Raw genomic sequence first — 23,753 nt, 5'->3', positions numbered from 1 at the left:
AAGTAACAACACACCTTATGTATGACCTCCTAGTTATTGCCTGACCTTGACCTTCAAACCTCCTAACACCGTTTCTACGTAGGCAAATAATTGTCTGGCATTGTCTCAGACACAACAAAGCTCTAAGGGCCATACTGATAAAAATGCCCTTTCATGGCCACCGACTAACCGTCTTTTCACACCACCTAGACATGCCGTCATTTCTGAAGACCCAGACCGACAATAAAATGTTGTTGTTTTCCCCTGAATCCCTTGCGGTTAGCTCTAATGGCAGTGGCAACCCCTCAGCCCCCGTCCAGCTAGCGGCGGCTAGCGGCGGCTAACGTCACTCCGTAAGAGGATAGTTACAGCACCAAAGCGGCATGTTTGTCAACTATGCTTCTGCATCCTTGGCGCTCGGTGGCGACCAACCCACTCATCACAATCCGTGAGTACAAACCATCGTCTATATTGTCACCTGAATCACACCCGTACACACCAATAACAAACACATGAGCCCAAGGAAGTCAGTTCCTTTACAATAACAGCGACAGTGTGGGGTCGGTGTATCACTTCATGGCGCTGTAGCGCAGGCAGGTCTGCAGCAGGAACAGGGTCTGGTCGAGCTGCGTTTCGGCCAGCGAGAGCCGGTCGGTGACGGCGGCGGCGCGAGCCAGCTCGGCCCGCTCCGGCTCCGTCAGAGCCTCCTCCACCTGGCGGGGAGGGTGCAGATACGTCACATGGAGGTCACACGGGGTCATCACGGGTCAATGATCACGTGAGCGTGAGTTGCATGGGGTTACAGTGTTACGTGGGAATTCGTATGGTCACAGTGTCATGTGCGTCACAGTTGGTAACAGACGGTGCCTTCCCTACATAACGGAGGCGGCGAACGAGTCACAACTCACAGGGGGTCAAAAGCAGGTCGACGGATTATCAGCGAGGGGCAGCAGGTCACACAACCACATGTCTGCCGAGATCACGACACCGAGTAATGCGGTGTTGTATCAGGTCAAATCCGGGCCGTCGCTAACGCCATCTATTGACAGGAATACCTACTACAAGGTGCCGTCGCCTCGAGCGATGCGGTACAGCATTCCCCCAGGCTGTCAAACTAACGCCATCTGCGAAATAACGGTTAGCAACATTGCGACACCCGGTACACTTGAATTCAGGCGTCAAATACTGGCGTAATGTGCTGTTCCGGAGATCATCAGACTTCCTGTTGCGTTGCCTGGACCGCGGGTCCCCGGACCAAGCTATATGTGCATTGTGCACGCTCAAATACATCTAATTTGTTTGCAGATAACAATGAGCTAACGCATTCTCTGGCATTGAAAGTTGAAAATGGTATGACACAGAGCGTCACTTATCACAATACAACAGTCCAGCGCACCCCTAACATTTTCGTCCGTCAGGACCGAAAACGTAGCAGAGCGTGGTTTCGATCCACGGACCTCTGGGTTATGGGCCCAGCACGCTTCCACTGCGCCACTCTGCTTCCTGCCACCCACCGCCTCGGAACGCAATATGACGCTTCTGCAGTATTACAGCCATGCTAGATATAGAATTGTGCAAGCTGTATAGTGTATATCACAAAATCGTGCATGATGCATCCGTTAACAATGTCACAGGAATTTCTAGTCAGTGATGCACCAGCGGACGGCACCACAATTCGGTATGTCGGTATGTCGGAGTCGCTGTTCGTTCGTCCCAGGTCGACCGACAGCCGCCTGTGGTTTATGCAGAGACTGGTTTCAACAGGACAGTCAGGGGACAATCGGACAGACTGGGTTAGTGGGAGCGCTAATAGCGCTTTAAATGATACCAGCGGCTTGTCGGCAGTGACTGGCACCTAATCTATGGGAGATCGACAGTCGTTAAGCCAGTAAAGGAACGGAAAGATGAACAGCGGTCATTCTGAAAGCACAGAGCGGCCAACTGGTCGTCGATAAAAAAGTGTGAAAGAGAAGGGATAGAGGGCAAAAGGAGGAAAGAGAGGGAGGGAGAGAGATCCGTGCCCCAGCGCACCGGTGCAAGTGAGTGAAGAAGGGACGGGCATTCGGCAGGGGAGGCGATGCGGTCCCCTTTCTGTCCGCCCGAGGTTGGCACAGACTCATTGCACAACATGCACTCCAGCCAACGACTGGTAAGCAGCCATTGCAACCCCTCCCCTCCCCTCCCCGGCTAACGGCAGGGTCCCCGACCTCTACAAGGAGCTGTGTAAAATATGGTAACAGTTTTGTTGTTATCGTGCACGCGAAACGACTACCGCCAATCAATACCGCCAATCCAGCCGCTTAATTATCGAGTGTTCAGAGCGGCGTAACTCATTCGAATGTCGTATCCAATGTTGGCAATGAAAGTAGCACGACTTCCAATCAAGTAATTCGAAATGAATGCCGTAGTTAGTGGGAGCAATGAGCGCCAAATCGGACCGGCAGCTGTCGGTCAGGCCATTTCGGCACGTCGGTCTCGGGCAGCCGACGGTCGTTTGTAATTCAATCAGTAACCGCGCGGGGAAGGCCGATGGGAGTGGGCTGGTCAGACGGACATCAGTCGACCACCGGAGGTTGGTAGGAGTTCTACTCAGATTGAAACCAAAGCCGACGGAGCGCGTAGTGGAGTTGGTACTGAGAATCGTATTACGGTTCGTAACAGCTTCTGTCGCCCTGATTGAAGTGATGGAGCTCGGGAGAAACGGCCCAGCTCGATAACCACACGCCCGATCAGAAATGGAATCACAGGTAGTTTCAGGCGCTATTGGAAAAGAACGAGTAAAGGAAGGAAAACGGACAAAGAATGAAAAAATAAAAAAAAACTGAAAGGGAGCAACGTAACTTATGCTAAAATGTATTCAGCAAAAAACAGTTTCCAGCATTACCACTTAAAGCAGAGGTAATTCCCGGCGCCGTCTCACCAGCTCTGCCAGTTGCTCGTCGTCGGAGGGCTGTGACCTGGGTACGGGGATGCACCAAGGTCCCCTATTAGGACCGCCACTACCGCTGTAGGCGGCGCCGCTGCGGCGCGCGGTGGAACGGGGGTGCGGGCTCCCAGTCGTGCGCCGCTCCGCTCAAGCCGGCTCGCTCTTCTCTCTGCCCCGGTTGCCTCCCCGCTCTGCCTGCCTGGAGAGCCGGGACGGCCGGGACTACCTCCCCTCGGTTTGAGAGTAGCATCGCCCATGGTCCTAGAGGTGGACATTTTCGTATGGCTTTTACTCTGTTTGTACTTGATTTTGCTGTACTTTGCGTTTTTCCGTTGTATCATTTGTACTATGTTGATTGTCGTAAACGACCAATTTGAAATGTATCGCGTGATTATTTGCTAGTTTGAATATTCGATGGCTCATTGTTCGTTGGCGTATTGTTAGAAGGCAATTTCTGCAATACTTCTCAGTACTCGTTTGTTGTGTGACGTGCCACCCGGCTCTATGCCCGGCCATGATTCTGGACCATTCGCGCTGATGGCGGCAGAGGCGGTCGTGTCGTGTCTGTGTTTGCGCGAGCGATGGTAAGTGGCTGAGCAGTTGTATTTCACTATGATGCGTTAAAATGTGTGATCTGTTAGCTCGTATAGATATTCTGTTGTCAATTTCATATAAGACGTTTCAGCGCCAATATGATTAAAACCGAGACTATGATATTTTGCACTGAGGTAAACGACAGTGGACCTGACTGGTGTCTGGATTCGTAGATATGGCGTCGGAGATGTGAGGCTGGCTTGGGAAGATGCCTCTGGATGTATGGACGTTAGCCGCGAAGCGACCCAGAAGGCACATTTGTCGGTAGGTCACGAAATGTCACGAGTGTTGGGAAAGGTCACGAAATGTCACGAATGTTAGGAAATGTCACGAAATGTCACGAATGTTAAGAAAGGTCACGAAATGTCACGATTCATTTGATGTCAGTACGCAGGGATGCTGTGTTATCTGTGGTAGGGCCCCTCACGGCCTGTTTTGGTGTATCATTTATTGGTACGTTTAAGCCCTCTTTGTTTGCCCACCCCTTTCGTTTATTTATTGTACGTTTGGTAACGCTTATTTATACGTCTTTTGATTTGTGTATTGTGTTTCGTTCCCAGCAACGACTGTTACTCTCGAGATCGTGTGGGCTATCCACTTAGCTCACTCGGTCCAATAAACGGTCCGTTAAGACATACTGGATTTCGACACGCTGGGTCTGGAGATGCGGCTACAGTTGCGACAAGTGTCGACAACGGCGACGAGCTGCCCACGGCAGAGTAGCGACTTCTGCAGCTACGCGTGAAGGCAGCTCGACCACCCACCGGGAGGACCTCGCAGCACGCTCACACCGGCTGGTGGCTCTGCTGGCCTCGTTAGGCGGCTGGTTTGCTGCTGCTGGCTGGTGCTGGTGAGGACTGAGTCGCCCCTGCTCATCAGTGAGTGCTCTACTTCTGCTGATATTTGGGGTAAGCGGGCTGTATGGTACTTGCAGTGGCGCAGTGACATTCTGATAAACGGTTCACAAAAACAGTGACTCTGGAGGCAAACTGGTGATCAAATGTGAACTATCTTGCAAAGTGTGTGCCTTCATGGTAAACGAGTCGAAGAGAACAGTATCTTGAGAAGCGACAGACACTTAGTGCATCAGTGTGTGATCATTTATTGTGGTGTGAGTTATGCTGAGTATGGTTTCCATTGTATTTGTGTTCGGTGATCTACTAAGGGGTTAAGGACAACCTGTTGATTGATAGAGATTCCAGGATAGCATTGTTGCTGATTAGTTCCAGTTTCCAGAAGAGCTTTCTAATTTGATTTGTGGTAGTTGGTTGTGCCCAGGCTCGGTCACGAGATGGATACGCTTGGCAAACTAAGGGTTCATCAGCTGAAGGCTGAGCTGTCGAGAAGAGGTGAAGATAGTAGAGGACCTAAGGCGGTGCTGGTGAATCGTCTGGAGGACATCCTGAAAGAGGAAGGCGTTGATTTGGCAACATTTGTCACAGAGTTTGGTAGATTCGAACACACTGATCGTGTAGGCGGTGTAGGATTTGATGGTCAGACTGGTGAAGGAGCTCCGCCGCTAGATGTTCCGGAAGAGCTAGACAGGGCGGGTGTCCGTAGTCGGGAAGTCGCTCCAGGCCAGGAGGCTGGTGGGTCGCTCTCTGTTGACCACTTTGATGCGTCTGGTACCAGGCCTGGCACTGGAAGCCCTGCTGAATCGGTGAAGTCATCCCGTTCTTCGTCAACAAGGGCATCAAGCAAGGCCACAGTTGCTTCAGAACGGGCCTTCGAGGCAGCAAGAAGAGCGGGGCTGCATGCTAAGGCAGCAGCGTTGAGGAAAAAGCATGAGCTCGAAGACATGCAAGAGCAGTTGAGAAGAAGGAAAGAGGAACTGGAAATTCAAGCTGAACTGGATGAAAGCCTGGCAAGGGAAGGTGTATTGGCTCAGTTTGATAAGGAAGAAACCTTCAAGAGAATTGAGACATTAACGCCACAAGAACAAGAAGAAAGAAGAACACAAGAACGAGAAGAAAGAGGAACACAAGAACAAGAAGAAAGAAGAACACAAGAACAAGAAGGAAGAAGGACACAAGAAGAAGAAGAAGAAAGAGCACATGATCAAAGAAGAACGCGTGTTCAAGAAAGAGCACAAGAACCAAGAAGAACACGTGTACAAGAAGAAAGAGCACAAAATCCAAGAACACGTGTACAAGAAGAAAGAGCACAAGATCCAAGAACACGTGTACAAGAAGAAAGAGCACAAGATCCAAGAACACGTGTACAAGAAGAAAGAGCATACGAACAAGGAAGAAAAGCACAAAATCAAGAAAGTGAACGAAGGAGAGCAAGCAGGGATGAGCCTGGAGCTCAGCAGCACGGGGACTCCACACAGGCTCTCCTAGCCCATCTGGAAAGAAGTCAGCTGCCCAAGGCTGAGATACCGATATTCACTGGAGACGTTACGAAGTACAGATCTTTTATACGTGCATTCGACAGTCGGATCTCCTCCAAAACTGATGACGACGAAGAAAAGCTGTACTTTCTCGAGCAATATACAAGTGGTAAGCCACAGGACATAATCAGGGGCTGCCTGCACATGACGACTGGATCGGGCTACCTGGAAGCCAGGAGACTCCTTGATCGGAGGTACGGAGACGAGGACTCAATCACGAGTGCGTTTGTGGATATGCTTGTGGAGTGGCCACAAGTAAAACCAGGAGATCTGGAAGGAATGGATCGTTTGTCACTGACGCTGAGGTCTTGCAACAACGTAATGAGTGGAATATCACCCGGAGCAAGGGAGACAGACCACCCAAAGACCATGCGGAAAATCATCGAGAAGCTGCCCTACAACCTGCAGGACCAGTGGCGCCGCCTAGCGGACCATATCCATGAACAGGAGCACAGACGAGCGCGCTTTGAGGATATCGTCGACTTTGTCGAGAGAGAAGTAAGGATCCAGACGAATCCGATGTTTGGTCGTCAGCACAGTGTCAGCAGGACAAGAGAACAGGAAGGTCAGCGGAGAAAGGTTCAAACTGTATCGGCAACAGTCATCGAGCCAGGAGCTCAGCAGCGGCGGGGATCGCTCAAGTGTTTGTTCTGTTCAAAGGCACATTACCTCGACCAATGTGAAGAGTTCAGAGGAAGGGCACCTCATGAGAAGAGTGCCTTCATCAGAGAGCAGGGACTTTGTTTTGGGTGCCTCTGCAAGGGTCACCTGGTGAGGGAATGTGCGAAAAGGAGAACCTGCTCAATCTGCAGACTCCGTCATCCAACAGCACTGCACAACGACAGACCACCGCCAGAGCACGGTGTTCGAATCGTCTCTGACGGCCATGCAGGTAGTGAAGTGCCGCAGAACCCGAGCCAAGTCGTAACAAATGGCAGAGTGAAGCTGAGGAGCTCTTCCAAGACGTGTGCTGACTCGTCATCTACTATGATGTCTATCGTACCCGTGAAGATGTGGACTGATGGTGGCCAGAAAGTAGAGACGTACGCGTTTCTTGACGGAGGCAGTTCAGCGACGTTCTGCTCGGAGTCTTTGCTGAAGCAGATCGGAGCTGTTGGCGAAAACGTTAAGCTCTCAATGACTACCGCGTCAGTTGACAATCAGCAAGTGGACAGTCGTGTGATAAAGGGAGTCAAGATATCGGATCTGGGTGGAAGTACGTGCATTGCGATGCCTCCGATGTACACTCTCAGCACAATTCCAGTGAAACTAGAAGACATGGCGTCAAGCGAGGATCTAAACCAGTGGGTTCACTTGCAGGGCATTGATTTGGCGCGGATCGATGCTGAAATTGGTCTCCTGATAGGTAGCAACTGTCCTCAGGCGCTCCAGCCGCTAGAGGTAAGACGAAGTGAAGATGGTGGGCCGTTCGCGCTTCGGACTGAGTTAGGATGGGTGGTGCAGGGCCCAAGACGCGTTTGTCAGAACGAGAACGACAGAGTAAGAGTGAATCGCATCAGGGTTGTCAATGAGAGCTCCGATCTCCATCGCAGTTTCATGGCTTTGTACAACCAGGATTTCGAAGACCATGGTAGTGCTGTGGACGTCGGTCTGTCTAGAGAGGACCAGCAGTGGCTCAAGAAGGTGGAGACTGGAGCGCGCTTCATCAACGGGCACTACGAGTTACCAGTCCCCCTCAGAGACGAGCAGGTGTTTCCTAACAACAGACAGCAAGCAGAGCAGCGCGCCCAAGGTCTAAAGAAGCGGATGCTGCGTGATGAGAAGTATCTGAGGGACTACAGCGGGTTCGTCAGTGAGCTGATTGAGAAGGACTACGCGGAAAAGGTGTCCAGAGAGAGTTTGGACGCCTGCTGGGGTAGAACGTGGTATATTCCACACCACGGTGTCTACCACCCAGCGAAACCGGACAAAATCAGAGTAGTTTATGACTGCTCAGCGAGCTACCGAGGTGTGTCTCTCAACGATCGACTGCTTCAGGGGCCCAACTTGACCAGCTCACTTATCGGAGTGCTGCTGCGGTTCCGTCAGGAACCCTTCGCCATCATGGGAGATGTTGAAAAGATGTTCTACCAAGTTCGAGTTGCTGACAGAGACAGAAGTCTGCTACGATTCCTCTGGTGGCCCGACGGCGACCTATCTCGACAGTTGGAAGACTACCAAATGAACGTTCACCTGTTTGGTGCGACGTCGTCGCCATCCTGCGCGAACTTCGCGCTGCGAAGGACGGCTCAGGACTACGGAGGGCTGTATCGACCAGAGGTAGCCAGGTGCATACAGAGGAACTTCTACGTTGACGACTTTCTCAAGTCTGCGTCAACTGAGGACGAAGCAGCAGGGCTCGCGCTGGAAGTTCGTGAGTGCTGTGCCAGAGGAGGTTTCAGGTTAACGGGTTTTGTCAGCAACAGCTCAAGGGTGATGTCATGTCTCCCTGAAACAGATCGTGCTCCGAGTCACAAAATGGACCTCACTAAAGGTGTGCTGTCTCCGCAGAGAGCTCTAGGAGTACAGTGGGATGTCGATCATGACACACTCAGCTTCAGAGTGGAGGTACAGCGTGGTCCAGCCTCGAGGAGAGGAATCTTGTCCACTGTGAGTGCCATGTACGACCCCTTGGGATTTGGAGCTCCATTTTTGTTGCCAGCAAAAGTGTTGCTTCAGGACCTGTGCAGATTACAGCTGGGTTGGGATGATCCAATTCCCTACTCTCATCTCCAGCGGTGGAATCAGTGGTGTGAAGAGCTTGCAGACCTCCGAGATTTTTCCGTTCCGAGAAGCGTCGCCCCACTGCATGGTGAGGCTCGGAGTCGCCAGCTGCACATGTTCGCAGATGCGAGTGAAGTCGGGTATGGAGCAGTTGGGTACGTTCGAGTAGAGGACGCTGCGGGAAGGATTACGACATCCCTACTGATGAGCAAGTGCCGTGTAGCCCCATTGAAGACCTGCTCCATCCCTCGCCTGGAGTTGACGGCTGCCGCTCTGGCAGTACAATTGAGCACTCAAATACTCTCCGAGACAGATCTGCATTTCGATGAGGTGTGTTTTTGGACCGATAGCGTCTCAACGCTCCGCTACATACAGAACGTCACATCTCGCTTCCAGACGTTCGTGGCCAACAAGTTAGCCGTCATCCATGATGGCTCAAGTCCTAACCAGTGGCGATACGTCCCTTCAGAGCTGAATCCGGCAGACAGCTTATCCCGTGGTCAGTCAGGACCAGCGTTTCTTGCATCTCGCTGGGTTCTTGGCCCAGCGTTCCTCGAGAGCGCCGCCTGTGAATGGCCGGATCAGGCACAAGTCCAACAGCTTCAGGGCAGTACAGAGGAGCTTGAGATCAAGAAAAGCGTAGTCAGCGCCACCACAGCTACAGAAGGTAATGACTACACTGCACAGCTGCTGAACAGCACAAGTGACTGGTTCAAGCTGAAGAAACGTGTCGCATGGGTGCTTCGGTGGAAGCAGCTGCTGCAGAAGAGAGTAGCCGGCAGGAAGGAGTCCGGTACACGTGATGAAGATCTTCTTTCACCTAGGCTGTCCGTACAAGAACTTGAGATGGCAGAAGCTGCGATTCTGAGACATGTTCAAGAACAGGCGTTTCCTGAAGAAATGTCCGGTTCAGTGAGGAAGTCGAGCCGTTTGTTCCGTCTGAATCCTTGTGTGGTTGACGGAACTCTACGAGTCGGAGGACGGCTCGTAAACGCTCAGATTCCAGACGCTGCAAAACATCAGCTGATTCTTCCCAAGAATGGTCACGTCACTGACCTCATTATACGGGACATGCACGAGAGAAAGGGACATTCTGGAAGGGAACATGTCCTGGCTGAGTTGCGCCGAAGGTTCTGGATTGTGTCTGGAAGCTCTGCAGTACGCAGAGTTCTGTCAAGATGCGTTAGATGTCGAAAGATTCAGGGTTCGGTGGTGACACAGCAGATGTCGAACCTACCGGAAGACAGAACGGCGCCAGATGGTGGAGTTTTCAGTCGAGTTGGGACCGATTATTTTGGTCCGTTCTATGTCAAGGTGGGACGAAAGCAGATGAAGAGATATTGTGTGCTTTTCACGTGTCTCGCAACTCGGGCTATTCACATCGAGGTGTGCGAAACCCTAGATACAAGCTCTTTCATTAATGCTCTTCGCAGATTCCAGGCTCGGAGGGGTCAAGTGAAGTTTATCAGGTCTGACAATGGGACGAATTTCACAGGCGCTGAGAGAGAGCTGAGAGAAGAAGTCCGTAAGCTGCGAGAGAAAAGCGTTCATGACTGCTTACTGAAAGAGGGGATCACGTGGAAGTTCACCCCTCCAGGTGCCTCATCGCAAGGAGGTATATGGGAGCGACAAGTTCGGAGCATCAGGAAAGTCCTGAATGCGCTCCTCAGGGAGCAGACGATGACTGACGAGTCGCTCCGCACGCTTCTATGCGAAGTGGAGGCTGTGCTCAACAGTAGACCTCTAACGACGGTATCAAGTGACCCAGCTGATCTGCAGCCTCTCACCCCCAACGACCTGCTACTACTGCGTGGTGGTCCGGTGCCAGACGGCATCTTCAGCGAGGGGGACAGCTGCTTTGGTCGAAGGTGGAAGCAGGTGCAATATCTCGCCGACCTGTTTTGGAAGCGTTGGGTAAAGGAATACCTGCCACTTCTTCAGCAGCGCCAGAAGTGGGTCAGAACACGGAAGAACCTCTCTGTTGGTGACGTTGTTTTGGTCGTTGACGTTAACAGCCCGCGATGTCGATGGCCTCTTGGACGCGTATTGGAGGTGTTTCCGGACAGCGAGGGTCTTGTGCGTTCCGCTATGGTGAAAACGGCAAGCAGCGTCTTGAAGAGGCCGATCTCGAAGTTAGTGTTTCTCATGTAGAATAAGTAATGTGACGCACATGGTGCGCACATGGGGGCGGGTGTAGGCGGCGCCGCTGCGGCGCGCGGTGGAACGGGGGTGCGGGCTCCCAGTCGTGCGCCGCTCCGCTCAAGCCGGCTCGCTCTTCTCTCTGCCCCGGTTGCCTCCCCGCTCTGCCTGCCTGGAGAGCCGGGACGGCCGGGACTACCTCCCCTCGGTTTGAGAGTAGCATCGCCCATGGTCCTAGAGGTGGACATTTTCGTATGGCTTTTACTCTGTTTGTACTTGATTTTGCTGTACTTTGCGTTTTTCCGTTGTATCATTTGTACTATGTTGATTGTCGTAAACGACCAATTTGAAATGTATCGCGTGATTATTTGCTAGTTTGAATATTCGATGGCTCATTGTTCGTTGGCGTATTGTTAGAAGGCAATTTCTGCAATACTTCTCAGTACTCGTTTGTTGTGTGACGTGCCACCCGGCTCTATGCCCGGCCATGATTCTGGACCATTCGCGCTGATGGCGGCAGAGGCGGTCGTGTCGTGTCTGTGTTTGCGCGAGCGATGGTAAGTGGCTGAGCAGTTGTATTTCACTATGATGCGTTAAAATGTGTGATCTGTTAGCTCGTATAGATATTCTGTTGTCAATTTCATATAAGACGTTTCAGCGCCAATATGATTAAAACCGAGACTATGATATTTTGCACTGAGGTAAACGACAGTGGACCTGACTGGTGTCTGGATTCGTAGATATGGCGTCGGAGATGTGAGGCTGGCTTGGGAAGATGCCTCTGGATGTATGGACGTTAGCCGCGAAGCGACCCAGAAGGCACATTTGTCGGTAGGTCACGAAATGTCACGAGTGTTGGGAAAGGTCACGAAATGTCACGAATGTTAGGAAATGTCACGAAATGTCACGAATGTTAAGAAAGGTCACGAAATGTCACGATTCATTTGATGTCAGTACGCAGGGATGCTGTGTTATCTGTGGTAGGGCCCCTCACGGCCTGTTTTGGTGTATCATTTATTGGTACGTTTAAGCCCTCTTTGTTTGCCCACCCCTTTCGTTTATTTATTGTACGTTTGGTAACGCTTATTTATACGTCTTTTGATTTGTGTATTGTGTTTCGTTCCCAGCAACGACTGTTACTCTCGAGATCGTGTGGGCTATCCACTTAGCTCACTCGGTCCAATAAACGGTCCGTTAAGACATACTGGATTTCGACACGCTGGGTCTGGAGATGCGGCTACAACCGCAGCTCGCACTATCTCACCTCTGCGATCTGGTCGTCGTCGACGCCCTGCTGCCTCATCGTGGCCAGGAGGGTCTCCACCCGCTGCTGTTTGTCGTAGAGCCGCTGGTGCCGGCTGGCCTCCGCCGAGCGGGACGTCAGCATGTTGAGCAGCGCCCGGTAACACGTCTCGATCAGCATCCGCGTCAGCTGATGTCGCGGAGAGAGGAGGGTGGGTCAGCTGGGGCACGGACAGGTCAACCGCAACAGGAGGCTTAGGCGGGTCAGCTGGTGACACAATCAGGGTATGGCAGGTCAACTGGGGCAGAGACAGGTCAGATGACTAAGTGGTCAGAGACGGGCACGCTAAAATTAGGACACAGGCAAGGCGGGGAAGGTTAGCTAGGATATGAACAGGACACTCAAAGGGTAGAGCAGCGGCCAACGCAGCAGAGGCAGGTCAGGTCGGCTAGGGAACGGACAGGTCAATAAACCACGGACTAGTCGGGGCAGATGGACTACCGCATGGACAGAACAGATCTATTGGGACATAGACTCCGTGATAAAGTGATGGTCAGGGACTCAGGAGAGCACTTCAAGTAAACAATTATAACCATAAGCCGATGCGATATAACCCTTAACAGGATAGAGCGCCACAACATGCCTTTCCGTGTCCCCATCAGTTCGGTCCCACATCATTTCGGACCGGATCTGACCGGACCGCCAGCGTGCCCGTCCGGTCAGCGGCGTGCCAGCTAACGACTCATGGAGCGGCCAACCCGGCCGGCGGGCGGACGGGCGGTCCTACCGAACGGCGCGACACCGGGGTGTGTGACTGAAACCAATCACATTCCGAGGTGACCCGCCGCACCGTCCGCTGCCTGGCGACCACCACGACATTTGAATACGCGTCCAGCGACGGCGACAGGGCTGGGCAGGACCCGTACAGAACGCCCTCCTGGCATACCCAGCGGCCCAAACTGCGGCATTAGAGGCGTCAGAATGACCCAATGGGCTCAGATATAGTGCGAAAACGCCACTGTGGCATCAGGTAGTGCGCCTGGACGTCAGCTGATAGCGACATCAAAGTGGCCATCAAAACCGTGAAATGGGAGGCGCGCCTCCAGCGATGAGGCAAAGGGTCATAAATAATGCCAGTAATGTGGCCCAAGCGTTGATCAGCCCAGCAAATGAAAGCCGGTGCCGCTCGATGCCCTGGGACTTGTCGTTCATACGGAACAGAGACGTGATGGTATTTATGGTTCGCAGCATAACATCCTTAGTATCAAATTTATCAATATTGATATTCTTAAACCAGTCGACTCAGCTTGACGAGCAGCGCAGGAAGAAAAACATCCGTATCGCTAGCTGCTTCCTGTCCTTTACTATCGAGTGCAAGAATGCTCTAAGTGATTTTGTGTGTCACGGCCGCCTCAGTAGTGTTTTGCTTCTTCCGTAAAATCATAAAAAGTTAAAAACAGCACTATGGAACCATCCATCGACCCAAATTGAACTATCTTTCTTAGAACCATCGATATGATTGAAAGGAACTGTTCCGGTGATCCCAAGCCTCTCTAGGTGCAATGGCATGCGAAGAGCGGCGACCTGACCACTGTTGCCATTGCCAAGTGACCAGTGACCACTGTTGGTGGCAACAAATAACCAATTGAAAAATGAAACAAAAATTTGTAATTTGGCGTTTGAATCTTGTGAACCTGCTCTTTCATACATATATCTAGCTACTCGCTCCACTCCATCCATCCTACTTTATTTTATTCCTGATACGCGGTGATGAATTCCTTTGATCGCAAACTGACGACCCCGTGACAGTTTTCCATCAGAATGACAGAGCGAGGAACACGGCCATGGGGAGCCGGCACACGAAACCGGTTAGTTATTGATGTTTGCGTCAAGTGCGCACAAAACCTTTGTGTAGTGTCGCGGCAAATGTCTTGCCTCGTCCACTTGCTGAATGCCATAGGTTGAAACGCATGGAGACATATGGAACGTAGCATCCAAAATAGCCGCAAAACTACTCGACGTTTGGCCAGCAATAGCATAAAATGAGGCAAGATCGAGAGCTGATACAGTTTGGGAGTTTCAGCAAGTTGTATAGCGTCATTTGTTGGCAATTACATGCAACAAAAATGCACAGGAAATCATACAAAAGTCATAAGACGATACATACCCAACTACTCGGACATTTCTGAATCGCAGGCGAGCCGCCACTGAGGAATGTAAATGTGATGTCTGAGTAGCCAGTGGGGCGGCCTATATGCTGATTATACGAGTCCCTATTGCCACTGTTTGGCCAGCAGGACGGTCAGTCGTCATGGTCACGGTCACGGGTGGCAATTGGACTGAAGGGGGAGGGGAAGTATGCAGAAACTGGCTATCGCCGACCAGCCTAGCCACCGACTAAGCAGCTCGCCACGCCAGCAAGGATGGTACCATTTCATAAATGGACTGAGCCGGCGAATGACTGGCCACAACGCCACGATTTTAATGACCTAAAAGCAACGCTGGGATCGTTTCGAATAGCTCTCGACAAGCGTTAGTCGACGAGCGCATGTGAAATGGATGGCAGTGAAACCTACCAGTCCCGACTATGCACATGATTAGAGCGATCGCAGAATCGCAACAGGACAACAAAGCGCATTTCACGGTGCAGACTTTGCTACTGCCGACAGGCACAGCGTCTCCAAAGCAAAAGGATCGTGTTAGTCACTTCATTGAAGGTCACTCATTCATTCCGCAGTATCCCGTGAAGCGAGCTGTTGACCACACATTTGCCACAACTGTGTCCGGCAAGATGTAGTGTGCCCGTACCACCCGTGGTCATTAATCTGTACCACCTAACTATACGTTATCCAGTAGCATCATTGTTCCGTTATTGAGTATTTATTCCTAAACCCGTGCTTGCGCCGCCGTATAGCATGGTACAATACGCTGACCCTGACCGTCGGGCGCCGACCAGTATCGACCGCCTGGATGTGTGTTCAGCGCCGTGACTGAACTCACTCCATCACCGGCCAATCGCGACGGAGGCCGCGCTATAACTACTCAGGGTGCAGAGCGCCCCCAGAAAGGGCGGACCGTGCCCCTAACGGCGCTACCGCCGCCCACGTCCCGGCGGTCCCACAGCCGCGCTGTAAGTGTGCAGGATGCACGCTGCACACTGTTCAGAGCTCTCGCCGTTCACAGCAAGTCACAGAGGCAGGAAGATCGACCAGGCTAGACCAAAGGTCATTGGGGACGAGCGTAACCGCGGTTACCGCAAGAGGAACTTATTTTTGGATGTGAGCACGCATTGTAATAGATATGAAGCATGGAACTAAACGTCGTTTTACTGCTAGGCTTAACTTTGCTAAATTTCATTGGAAATACTAATTACTACTTACTGGTGCCGCCAAGTGAAACATGTCATCAGCACGACACATAGAACGAAAAGAAAATGGGACTTATCTCATCCAACTGTCCTTTTCCACGTAACCAGCTTCGTGACCAAAGACCCGCGAGCCCCAGTACCGAGTCCGACATACAGATGGATCCTATCTCTCCACACACCACATCCCGTACTGCACTCCCACATCAACACAAGCCCGCACACCCAATCTCCGTCCCAGTCCCAAACTATCTCCCCTCCCCTTCATCCGCCGGCCCACTCACGTGGTTAAAGTCCAGGTGGAAGAGGAACACCAGCCGGCCGGGCGCCACCTGCTGACCAGGCTTGCGGAGGTCACAGACGCTGACGAAGGTGGCCTGGTGCAGCTGGTAGGTCAGCAACTTGGCCTCCTTGGGCGGGATCATGGCCCACTCATGGATCTTGTCTTGTTCGATGTACCGCTTGGACCGGATCAGCCTGAGTGTCCATGGACGAAGTTCTGTCATTACTCGGGACGCTACTGGCTTCCGTTGGGGAAGAATGAGCTGACAGTACCCTTAAGCTGAGCGAGGCCGAACATTAGGAGGCACGCATACATTGGCCTTACGTAATCCACATACAGTCGATCAGTGCAAATCGGCCAAGATCCATCTATTAATTTACTAAATTGTGCTTCCAAAAAGCGCTCTTCCAGCTACTGACTACCAACTCTACTGGACGGGCAGTATTCTTTCTAAAACTAATACAATCTACCCTAATCGAGTTGAATTATTCGACCTGCCAAGCAGAGATGATTCATGAGCAGTAGACAAACGTTCAAGCATATCGGAATTCTGCCCCTCCGCTCATCTTTCTCTCCCTACCCTGACTCCACTAGCCATAACATCTACCATACCTCGAAAGTCGCTAGCCACGGAATACCCCATTCCACCCGTTCCGTCATCTCCATCCTCAGAATAGCCAAATCCTTCTCCCCTACGCCTCAACCTCCTGTTCCGGGCTGGACGGGAAATTTCATCTCATGCGGGAAGCTCCCATAGGAGCAAGCCCGTAGCAGGGTGCAATGAGTGTTACGGGGCTGGGTGGCCTGTCCAGTGTCCACTGGATGGGCTCAGCCCCTAGTGTGCCCGCCCAGACCAAAGTCTCCCCTATTTCCTATCATCCTTCTGGCCCTGAAATAGTCTTGTCAGATCGAATGAGCCTAAAAATACTCGTCCTGCCAGACTACAATTACCATAATAATCCGTCCATCCCTCCAACTCTCTTCCCTTTCCGACCCTTACCGGAATATGCGGCCGGCGCGCGAGCCGAACCTCTCCTGGACGACATTCTCGGCCACGGCCCAGCCGAAGTTTTGCATCACGCGCTTCATGTTGAGGGTGTACTGTCCGCCGCCGGCGTCCCCGAACCGGACCAGGTAAGGCGTCTCGCCCTCGCCTAGTGAGCGGGGAGAGGTGGGCGAGGGGAGGAGCATGGTCAGACGCTGACCGTCCGCTGCGGACGAGGGGGGAGATATGCAGTCCGCTACTTTCTACTTTTAACAGAAATTCTTCGGGTACACATACTTCAGAAACGGGCAAACTATAACGTCATACACCGACCGCCCAGCAAAGTTCAACATAGCTTATCTACTATATGGCAGGTGGCAGCACCATTCGAACCAAGCCCAGCAGACGCACCCCATGTAAACCTGTTTACTTCCCGCGCCCCGCAGTAAGTCACTCATCATACGGACGTACTGCCCGCAGTAACTCACTCATGATCCGGACGTCCTGCCCGCAGTAACTCACTCATGATCCGGACGTACTGCTCGCAGTAGCGGACTGCGTCGGCGTGCACTGAGTTGGAGAGCCGCGTGAGCCGGTCTTTGAGCTCGGTGAGCGCCACGGGGCCGCACTCGGGCGACCAGGGTCGGCTGGTCTGTGCCGCCAGCGCCATCAGGTGTCGCATGACATCGGCGGCCGGCTCCCCGCAGGTGCGGGACACAGAGTTGAGCACCAGCTGGTCACTGAGAACGGTGGGAGGGGAGAGCCGTCAGTCCATCGCTGCATACATCACATCGGCGGCCGGCTCGCCGCAGGTGCGGGACACAGAGTTGAGCACCAGCTGGTGACTGAGAACGGTGGGAGGGGAGAGCCGTCAGTCCATCGCTGCATACATCACATCGGCGGCCGGCTCGCCGCAGGTGCGGGACACAGAGTTGAGCACCAGCTGGTCACTGAGAACGGTGGGAGGGGAGAGCCGTCAGTCCATCGCTGCATACATCACATCGGCGGCCGGCTCGCCGCAGGTGCGGGACACAGAGTTGAGCACCAGCTGGTGACTGAGAACGGTGGGAGGGGAGAGCCGTCAGTCCATCGCTGCATACATCACATCGGCGGCCGGCTCGCCGCAGGTGCGGGACACAGAGTTGAGCACCAGCTGGTGACTGAGAACGGTGGGAGGGGAGAGCCATCAGCCCATCTCGCTGCTAACAGCCCACACTTACCGCAGAAATACGAGTCAGGTAAATACGTACGAGCATCACGAACGGATTTTTAATACAAAAGTTGTTTTCTATACAGTATTCCTTTAAATTCGGCATTGCTCGGTAGGTCGGTAATGCTCCCAGCAAATGTTCTGCGTTGTCAGTCTCCGAAGCCCCCTTGGGCGCTACGTCCTACACCAACATCAATACGAGGTCTTCTTAATATCCCTCATCTCGTCGGTGACAGGGCGGCCGTCTCCCACCCTCGCTCACCGGAATTCCTCGTCCAGCCGCGAGAAGTTGACCCTCCACCGGACGGGGTCGTCGGGCGGCGGCCGGCCGGGCCTCCCGTCCACCGCGCGCTGCACGGCTCCCATGTCCAGCTGGGCCGGCGGCATGAAGGCACGCTCCCCCTCGGGCTCCACCAGCGGCGGTACGCCCTCCACCACGGGCGGCGGCGGCGGCGCGTCCTCGGCCGGCGGGGGAGCCGACGGGTCCGGCGGCGGCGCCAGGGAGGCACACCGCTGCAGGTAGTGGCCGCGCACCAGCTCACAGAACTTGTCACGGATCGTGGAGGGCTGTACGCGCTTACCGCCCTCTGCGAAAGAGCAATGGGAGGGGGAGCAATGGGAGTTCAGTCTGTGGGAAAAGCAGCGGGGCGGAGGGGCAGCAACTAGCAAGTATACAATGCATGCATTGACTACGGAAGACTACGAAGTAAAGATATTTCGCTGACAAGAAAGACAAAAATTGGACAACAAAATGACAGTAACAAAATATTATCATTTTTGAGATCCAATGCTTATTCGTCAAAGGAGCAGCATTCTAAGGTGTCAATAAAGACGTCATGAAATTTTAAGTAGCCAATACAGTAGTACTCCAAGCATGGCCTTGTAGCCCAAAACGGTTGGAAATACGCGAATAGCAACCAATGCTACTGGCCGCATGGATGTCAGGACAGTAACCATTTCGTCCAAAAACAGCGCGAAATGAGGCATCTGCGTCAGCCTAGACCAAACACCGACAAAAAGTCGTCTCAGCAGCCGCATTTATTCTACACTGAAAATGTAGAGAATGTAATTACCACTATTATTACCTTCGAGCGACTCGTTTATCCGCTTGGTGACCCGAACGACCAGCTGGAACGCCGAGTCCTGTCCCTGACGGAGCAGCTCGTCCAGAATCACCTCCTGCTCCACGCCAAACCGGGTCTTGATCAACAGCAGAAACCTGCGAAATCGCCAGAGCCAGCACCTATCAGCACCCAACCATCACGATAACCACTGTATCAGTCCCGTTCGTAGCCAGTTCACAACCCCTAACAATGCGGCGCCAGCGGGGAAGGCAATCTCTCACCTGGCATAACGAAGGAGCAGCAGTACCCGGTCCGGATGGAGGGTGTACTCGACCATCGAGGTGCGGGTCACGGAGAACGTCACCATGTGGTGCTGCAGCAGCACCTGCAGCGCCAGTTTCACCTGCAGACAGAGGTGGACGTGAGACAGAGCATGGAGATGTGACAGAGCGCGGGGGATGTCAGCTGGGGGAGCGGGCGAGATGAAACCAGAGGGTCGGAGCGAGTGACGGCAGGTTACGAGGAGCGGACAACTTAAGATAAGAGGGATAGCCCGAGTGAGCTCAAATGGATGGAGCGGTGGAAGATAGCGAGGGCCGATGATAGTGGACGGGACGGGATTTCGGTGCAGGTTCGATAAATACCGTAAATGAAACAATATCCGTGAGATGATGATTATCAAGATTCAAGGCACCAATGGCACATCACAGGGAATATACAGCAGCAGCTTGGCACAGGCTGCCCTTACCTCATTGCGCTGGTAGGGCGAGTTGACAATGACGGCCGGCAGTGGCCGCGATCCGGCCGTGAATAGGTACTGGACCACGGACTGGACGACCGGACCGAAGGCATCTCCTGCCACCTGGCCACACAGCCGGCCCAGTACCTGGGACATGACTGTGTAGAACCGGCCAGGCAATTAATACAGCTGAGGATCAGCTACCTGGAACAGAGCCAACAGAATGGAAAAGCTGTAAATGTCAATATGTGCATTGTTATCACCGAGTTTGCTATTCATCCATCGTCATCCGTGTGGCCTAGTGGAGCCTAGTGGATAAGACGTTCTTCACATAACTCGAATGCAGCAAGTTCCCGACCGGGGAGCTCCAGGACCGTTTAAACCGCGTTTCTATATACAGCCAGCTGGCGAGAGGTCACGCTGGACCCGGGAAGACCGCCTGCCTCCCAGTCCCAGGTCTGTCCTGAATGTTAGGCACAACAAGACAGACCTTCTGAACCATTTTTTGCCTAAGTAGGTCAGAAGTCAGGTCAGGGTGACCAGTGAAGTCAAGGGTACAAAATGGCAAATTTCTATATTATCAGCTTTCGAGCGCAGTTGGCGAAGAATGGACTAATACTGATTACTCCAAACGTGTTCTTCTTCTTTGGATAGGTACCTACCAAGACGAGATGCCTTGCATACAATGTCATGCAAGTCAAGGTCAAGGTCAGGTCACCAAAAATGGAATATAGAAACAGACATGTACGTCACAGGTTTTGTGGGTCAGTTTATTCATGGAACTCAATGAGCTAACTCAATTAAGGATATGGACTAATCTTGATGAACTTCAGGTCGAGGTCAGGTCAAGGTCAAGTCAAGTGAGGTCAAATTATTAAATTGATTGTTAAGACCACAAAATGTGCATATCTGATGCAGTTTTTTAACAACAAATCCAATTATCCAATGGAGCTATTTTCGTTCCTGTTTGAGGCGTAGAACTTAAAATTGTTGATTTTATACCTAATAATTAAAAAAATATGCTCAGTTTTTTCAAAAAATGAGTCAAAACCAAACCATTCACAGAGTACAACTCTCGATCAAAAATATATGACTCAAAACAAGGATGCTTATTGATTTAATTTTTAACGGAAATGGTTGAAATGAGTATGACATCACAATCACACATACCACGATTTTTTTAATTGAGTTTAGACCATTTTAAGAATATTTTATCATTGATCAAAGAATGTGAAATGATAAGCATGCTAAATAGCATATACATACCCGAAAAATAATTTTTCATGGGCTCAGTCATGGCTACTTTTCTCTAGGGTTTAATGACGTCAATGAAATAATAAATGTCAACAAGAAACCGAAATTGACTTACGCTGGATATTATGCAATTCGCGACTAAAGCGGCGCAGCAGGTGTGATATGAGAGAAATCTTAAGCGATTGTTGTTGCGTGGCTACTGGCTAGCTTTCCCAGTACTTTCTCGAAATTATCATTCTCGGTATTCTCTTTTTGGCCCTCATCGTTGTGAATTTCTGCTGAATTCTGGCGGCGGCGGTGCTGCGCCGCGCTCGGTCCGCGTCGGTTTAGTGTCGGCCATTTTCCCACCTGGAAAATCGTGATTTGAACAAACCGGTAAGGTTCTCTGTTCTCTCCTTACTGTTACGTCTCTGTTTTGTTAATTTGCTTCTTTCTCCATCAAAAGTTTCCTTCATACTCGTTTCTTGGGTGTGCCTCCTGTGAGATCTCGTTTTTTCAACCCTCTTCGTGCGTTTGGCACGCTTTTTTCGGCGCATTTCCAACCATCTACATTCTCTAAACATGGCCCCTCCCCTGTCCCGCCCCCGCCCTCCCCTGACCCGCCCCCTCCTCGAAGATTCCTCTCCGGGCTCGCCTGGTCGAGGCTGGGAGCCGCTAGATGACGTGCCTGACGGGCAGTCGTTTATCATCCTGACTAGTCCTGATCGGTCCCTCCAGGGTCTGTCACCGTTTCGAATCAAACGAGAACTCGACACCTTAATCGGCCCGGTTGTCACCGCAAAGGTAGTCCGATCGGGATCTCTTTTAATCCGGGTTAAAAACAAGGCTCAGGCCTCGCTGGCCCTTTCGATCCAGACTTTCCTCGGCAACGAAGTCGCCGCCAGCCCTGCCACCAAACTGAACTCGGTGGCCGGCACTGTATTTGCCCCATCACTGAAAAACATGGACGAGACAGAGCTCCTACACGAACTGCGGCCGCAGGGGGTCACCCTCGTCACTCGACTCCGCTCGCGTGGCCCCACCCCAAACCCGAGGATCAAAATCCACTTTCTGGGCCTTACCTGCCCACCGGCTATATACGCGGGATATGAAATCTTGGAGGTCAGGGAATGGGAGCCCAGCCCCCGCCTCTGTCGACAGTGTGGCAGCTTCGGCCACAACCAGACGACCTGCAGGTCAAAGCGACTGAACTGCCTGAAGTGTGGCACATCCGGCCACAAGGTCGATGAGTGCGACCGGGACCTCTACAGGTGCGGCCACTGTGGTGGCCCGCACCCAGCCTGGGATCGGATGTGCCCCGCATGGGAGTACCAAAAAAATAAGCTCAAAGCCAAGCTGGCGCCACCACCCCCGCCCCCACCGTTCCCGCCGAGTTCCTACTCGGAGTCAGGTGCCTCTGAATATCCGGCGCTCTCGTCCTCTCCACGCAGGGCCTCACTCACGGACACCGTACCGAGTCGCGAAAACCCGCCGGTCCAGAGTCGCACCCCGAAAGCCCCTGTCCGTCGACAGCTGAGCGCGCCCGAGGCTGTGGAGACCCCCGCGTCTGAGCCGGAGCGGGTGACTGAATCGCCCCTCAGCCCGGACGGAAAGCAGACGGAGACGTCGGCCGGTCCTCCGGCTGTCACCCCGGGACAGGCGCAGTGCGACCGCGGCGACGACGAATCGGTTCCAAACAGCACCGGCAACATGGTGATGGAGTCATGGGTCGACAGTATCGTGGACACAGGGGCGGACTCAGACGTTTCTGACACAGAGACCGTCTCTACAATCGTGGGTCCGGTGGCCTCTCCGCCCGCCGACTTAGAGACGGATGAGGCCGCCTCAGCGGCGAGCCAGCATGTAAACGCAGACACTCAGCATCCGCGAGCCACGACACGCGCCCCGTCCCCAACCCCGTCAGAGGGGATGAAGACCAGAGCCGCAGCGGCGGCTGCTCGTGAAAAATCTGTTTAACACTCAACACACATAAAACATGCATCGATCTGATGAATTCGTCCTCCAGTGGAACACTTCCTCTCTAGTGAGCCACTGGGGCGAATTCAAGAACTATATATTAAATAAAAAACCGTTGATAGCCGCCATTCAGGAGACCCATTTTCTGGACTCAGATTCCTCTAATTACAACTTTAACATACGTGGATATACTTTATATACAAATAACGTAAATGAAAAACCCCGCCGAGGCGGCTCGGCCCTTTATATTGCTAATAACCTCTTGCACCACGAAATTCAGCTCCGCACCACGCTTAACGCGGTCGCAGCTCAAGTCAAAATAGCGCAACATGACCTTGCCATCCTTTCCCTGTACCTTTCCCCAAGCCACCGCTTTTCCTCCTCTGAACTCCGCCAATTGTTTGTCCAGCTTCCCCACCCCTGCCTAATACTAGGAGATTTTAATGCCCACCACAGATCCTGGGGCTCAACAACGAACAACGCGCGCGGAACACTAATTGATAAGATAATGGATTCACTTGATCTCATTTGCATTAACAACCGCACACCCACTTTCACCAGACGCAACCAAGGTCAAGTCATACACTCCGTCATCGACTTGGCCTTCACAGACACTAACACCGCGACACTTTTCACTCAACACGTCGGAGATGATACATTGTTTAGCGACCATTATCCCATTCACTATCAACTTAATGTCCCTTCAGGACAAGCCAATTTTACATTTCTTCCTCGTTGGAACTTTAAGAAAGCTGATTGGGCCTCCTTTCAAAAACATATAGATGAACACACTCCCACCCCTCCCCCTGACATCAACACCTTTTTAAACGTGATTCTCGCTGCTGCTCACCAAAATATTCCCCATACCCACCCCCCACGTGAAAACAAAGCTGCCCCTTGG

General features: G+C 52.4%; 2 protein-coding genes and 1 non-coding gene across 12 annotated transcripts; 1 reads left to right on the top strand and 2 right to left on the bottom strand.

The window, feature by feature from the left end:
• Window positions 1-432: 432 nt before the first annotated feature.
• LOC122383657 (DNA-directed RNA polymerase III subunit RPC3-like) lies at window positions 433-20,910 on the bottom strand. 7 transcript variants are annotated; one of them, XM_043370316.1, is made up of 10 exons: window positions 20,813-20,910; window positions 19,652-19,846; window positions 19,185-19,306; window positions 18,925-19,058; window positions 18,102-18,426; window positions 17,152-17,369; window positions 16,645-16,798; window positions 15,646-15,838; window positions 12,019-12,186; window positions 433-692 (listed from the first exon to the last, which is right to left on the bottom strand). In XM_043370316.1, the coding sequence occupies exons 2-10, from the start codon at window positions 19,796-19,798 to the stop codon at window positions 549-551; spliced, it is 1,605 nt and encodes a 534-aa protein (XP_043226251.1). In that variant the 5' UTR covers window positions 19,799-19,846; window positions 20,813-20,910; the 3' UTR covers window positions 433-548. The 7 variants fall into 7 exon arrangements, with proteins under 7 accessions (XP_043226251.1, XP_043226248.1, XP_043226250.1 ...); XM_043370313.1 differs by lacking the exon at window positions 20,813-20,910 and adding an exon at window positions 20,699-20,772; XM_043370315.1 differs by lacking the exon at window positions 20,813-20,910 and adding an exon at window positions 20,706-20,743.
• On the bottom strand, window positions 1,409-1,480 carry Trnam-cau. Its single transcript has one exon. It is a non-coding gene; the product is annotated as a tRNA-Met (tRNA).
• Window positions 2,995-12,082, top strand: LOC122383656. 4 transcript variants are annotated; one of them, XR_006256871.1, is made up of 4 exons: window positions 2,995-3,489; window positions 3,673-11,311; window positions 11,495-11,585; window positions 11,882-12,082. XR_006256871.1 is itself a non-coding variant. In XM_043370312.1 (3 exons), exon 3 carries the CDS (start codon window positions 4,791-4,793, stop codon window positions 10,764-10,766), a length of 5,976 nt encoding a protein of 1,991 aa, XP_043226247.1. In that variant the 5' UTR covers window positions 2,995-3,489; window positions 3,673-3,763; window positions 4,060-4,790; the 3' UTR covers window positions 10,767-11,435. The 4 variants fall into 4 exon arrangements, 2 of the variants coding, with proteins under 2 accessions (XP_043226247.1, XP_043226246.1); XR_006256870.1 differs by having other exon boundaries at window positions 11,495-12,080; XM_043370312.1 differs by lacking the exons at window positions 11,495-11,585; window positions 11,882-12,082 and having other exon boundaries at window positions 3,673-3,763; window positions 4,060-11,435.
• Window positions 20,911-23,753: the final 2,843 nt, after the last annotated feature.

This window comes from Amphibalanus amphitrite, unplaced genomic scaffold, assembly GCF_019059575.1.
Source record: "Amphibalanus amphitrite isolate SeventyFive unplaced genomic scaffold, NRLGWU_Aamphi_draft 000169F_arrow, whole genome shotgun sequence".
Lineage (NCBI taxonomy): Eukaryota > Metazoa > Arthropoda > Thecostraca > Balanomorpha > Balanidae > Amphibalanus > Amphibalanus amphitrite.
Note: the sequence above shows the minus strand (reverse complement) of the source record. Positions and strands in the feature narration are given on the sequence as shown.

What these genes read in the sequence shown, in the direction of transcription:
- LOC122383656 (XM_043370312.1), top strand. Translation starts at nt 4,791, where the DNA reads ATGGATACGCTTGGCAAACTAAGGGTTCATCAGCTGAAGGCTGAGCTG.
- LOC122383657 (XM_043370316.1), bottom strand. Translation starts at nt 19,798, where the DNA reads ATGTCCCAGGTACTGGGCCGGCTGTGTGGCCAGGTGGCAGGAGATGCC. An exon ending in CTGCTCCTTCGTTATGCCAG is followed by an intron (nt 19,059 to 19,184) that starts GTGAGAGATTGC and finishes GCGATTTCGCAG; the next exon opens with GTTTCTGCTGTTGATCAAGA. An exon ending in TCCACCTGGACTTTAACCAC is followed by an intron (nt 12,187 to 15,645) that starts GTGAGTGGGCCG and finishes CCGCGACATCAG; the next exon opens with CTGACGCGGATGCTGATCGA.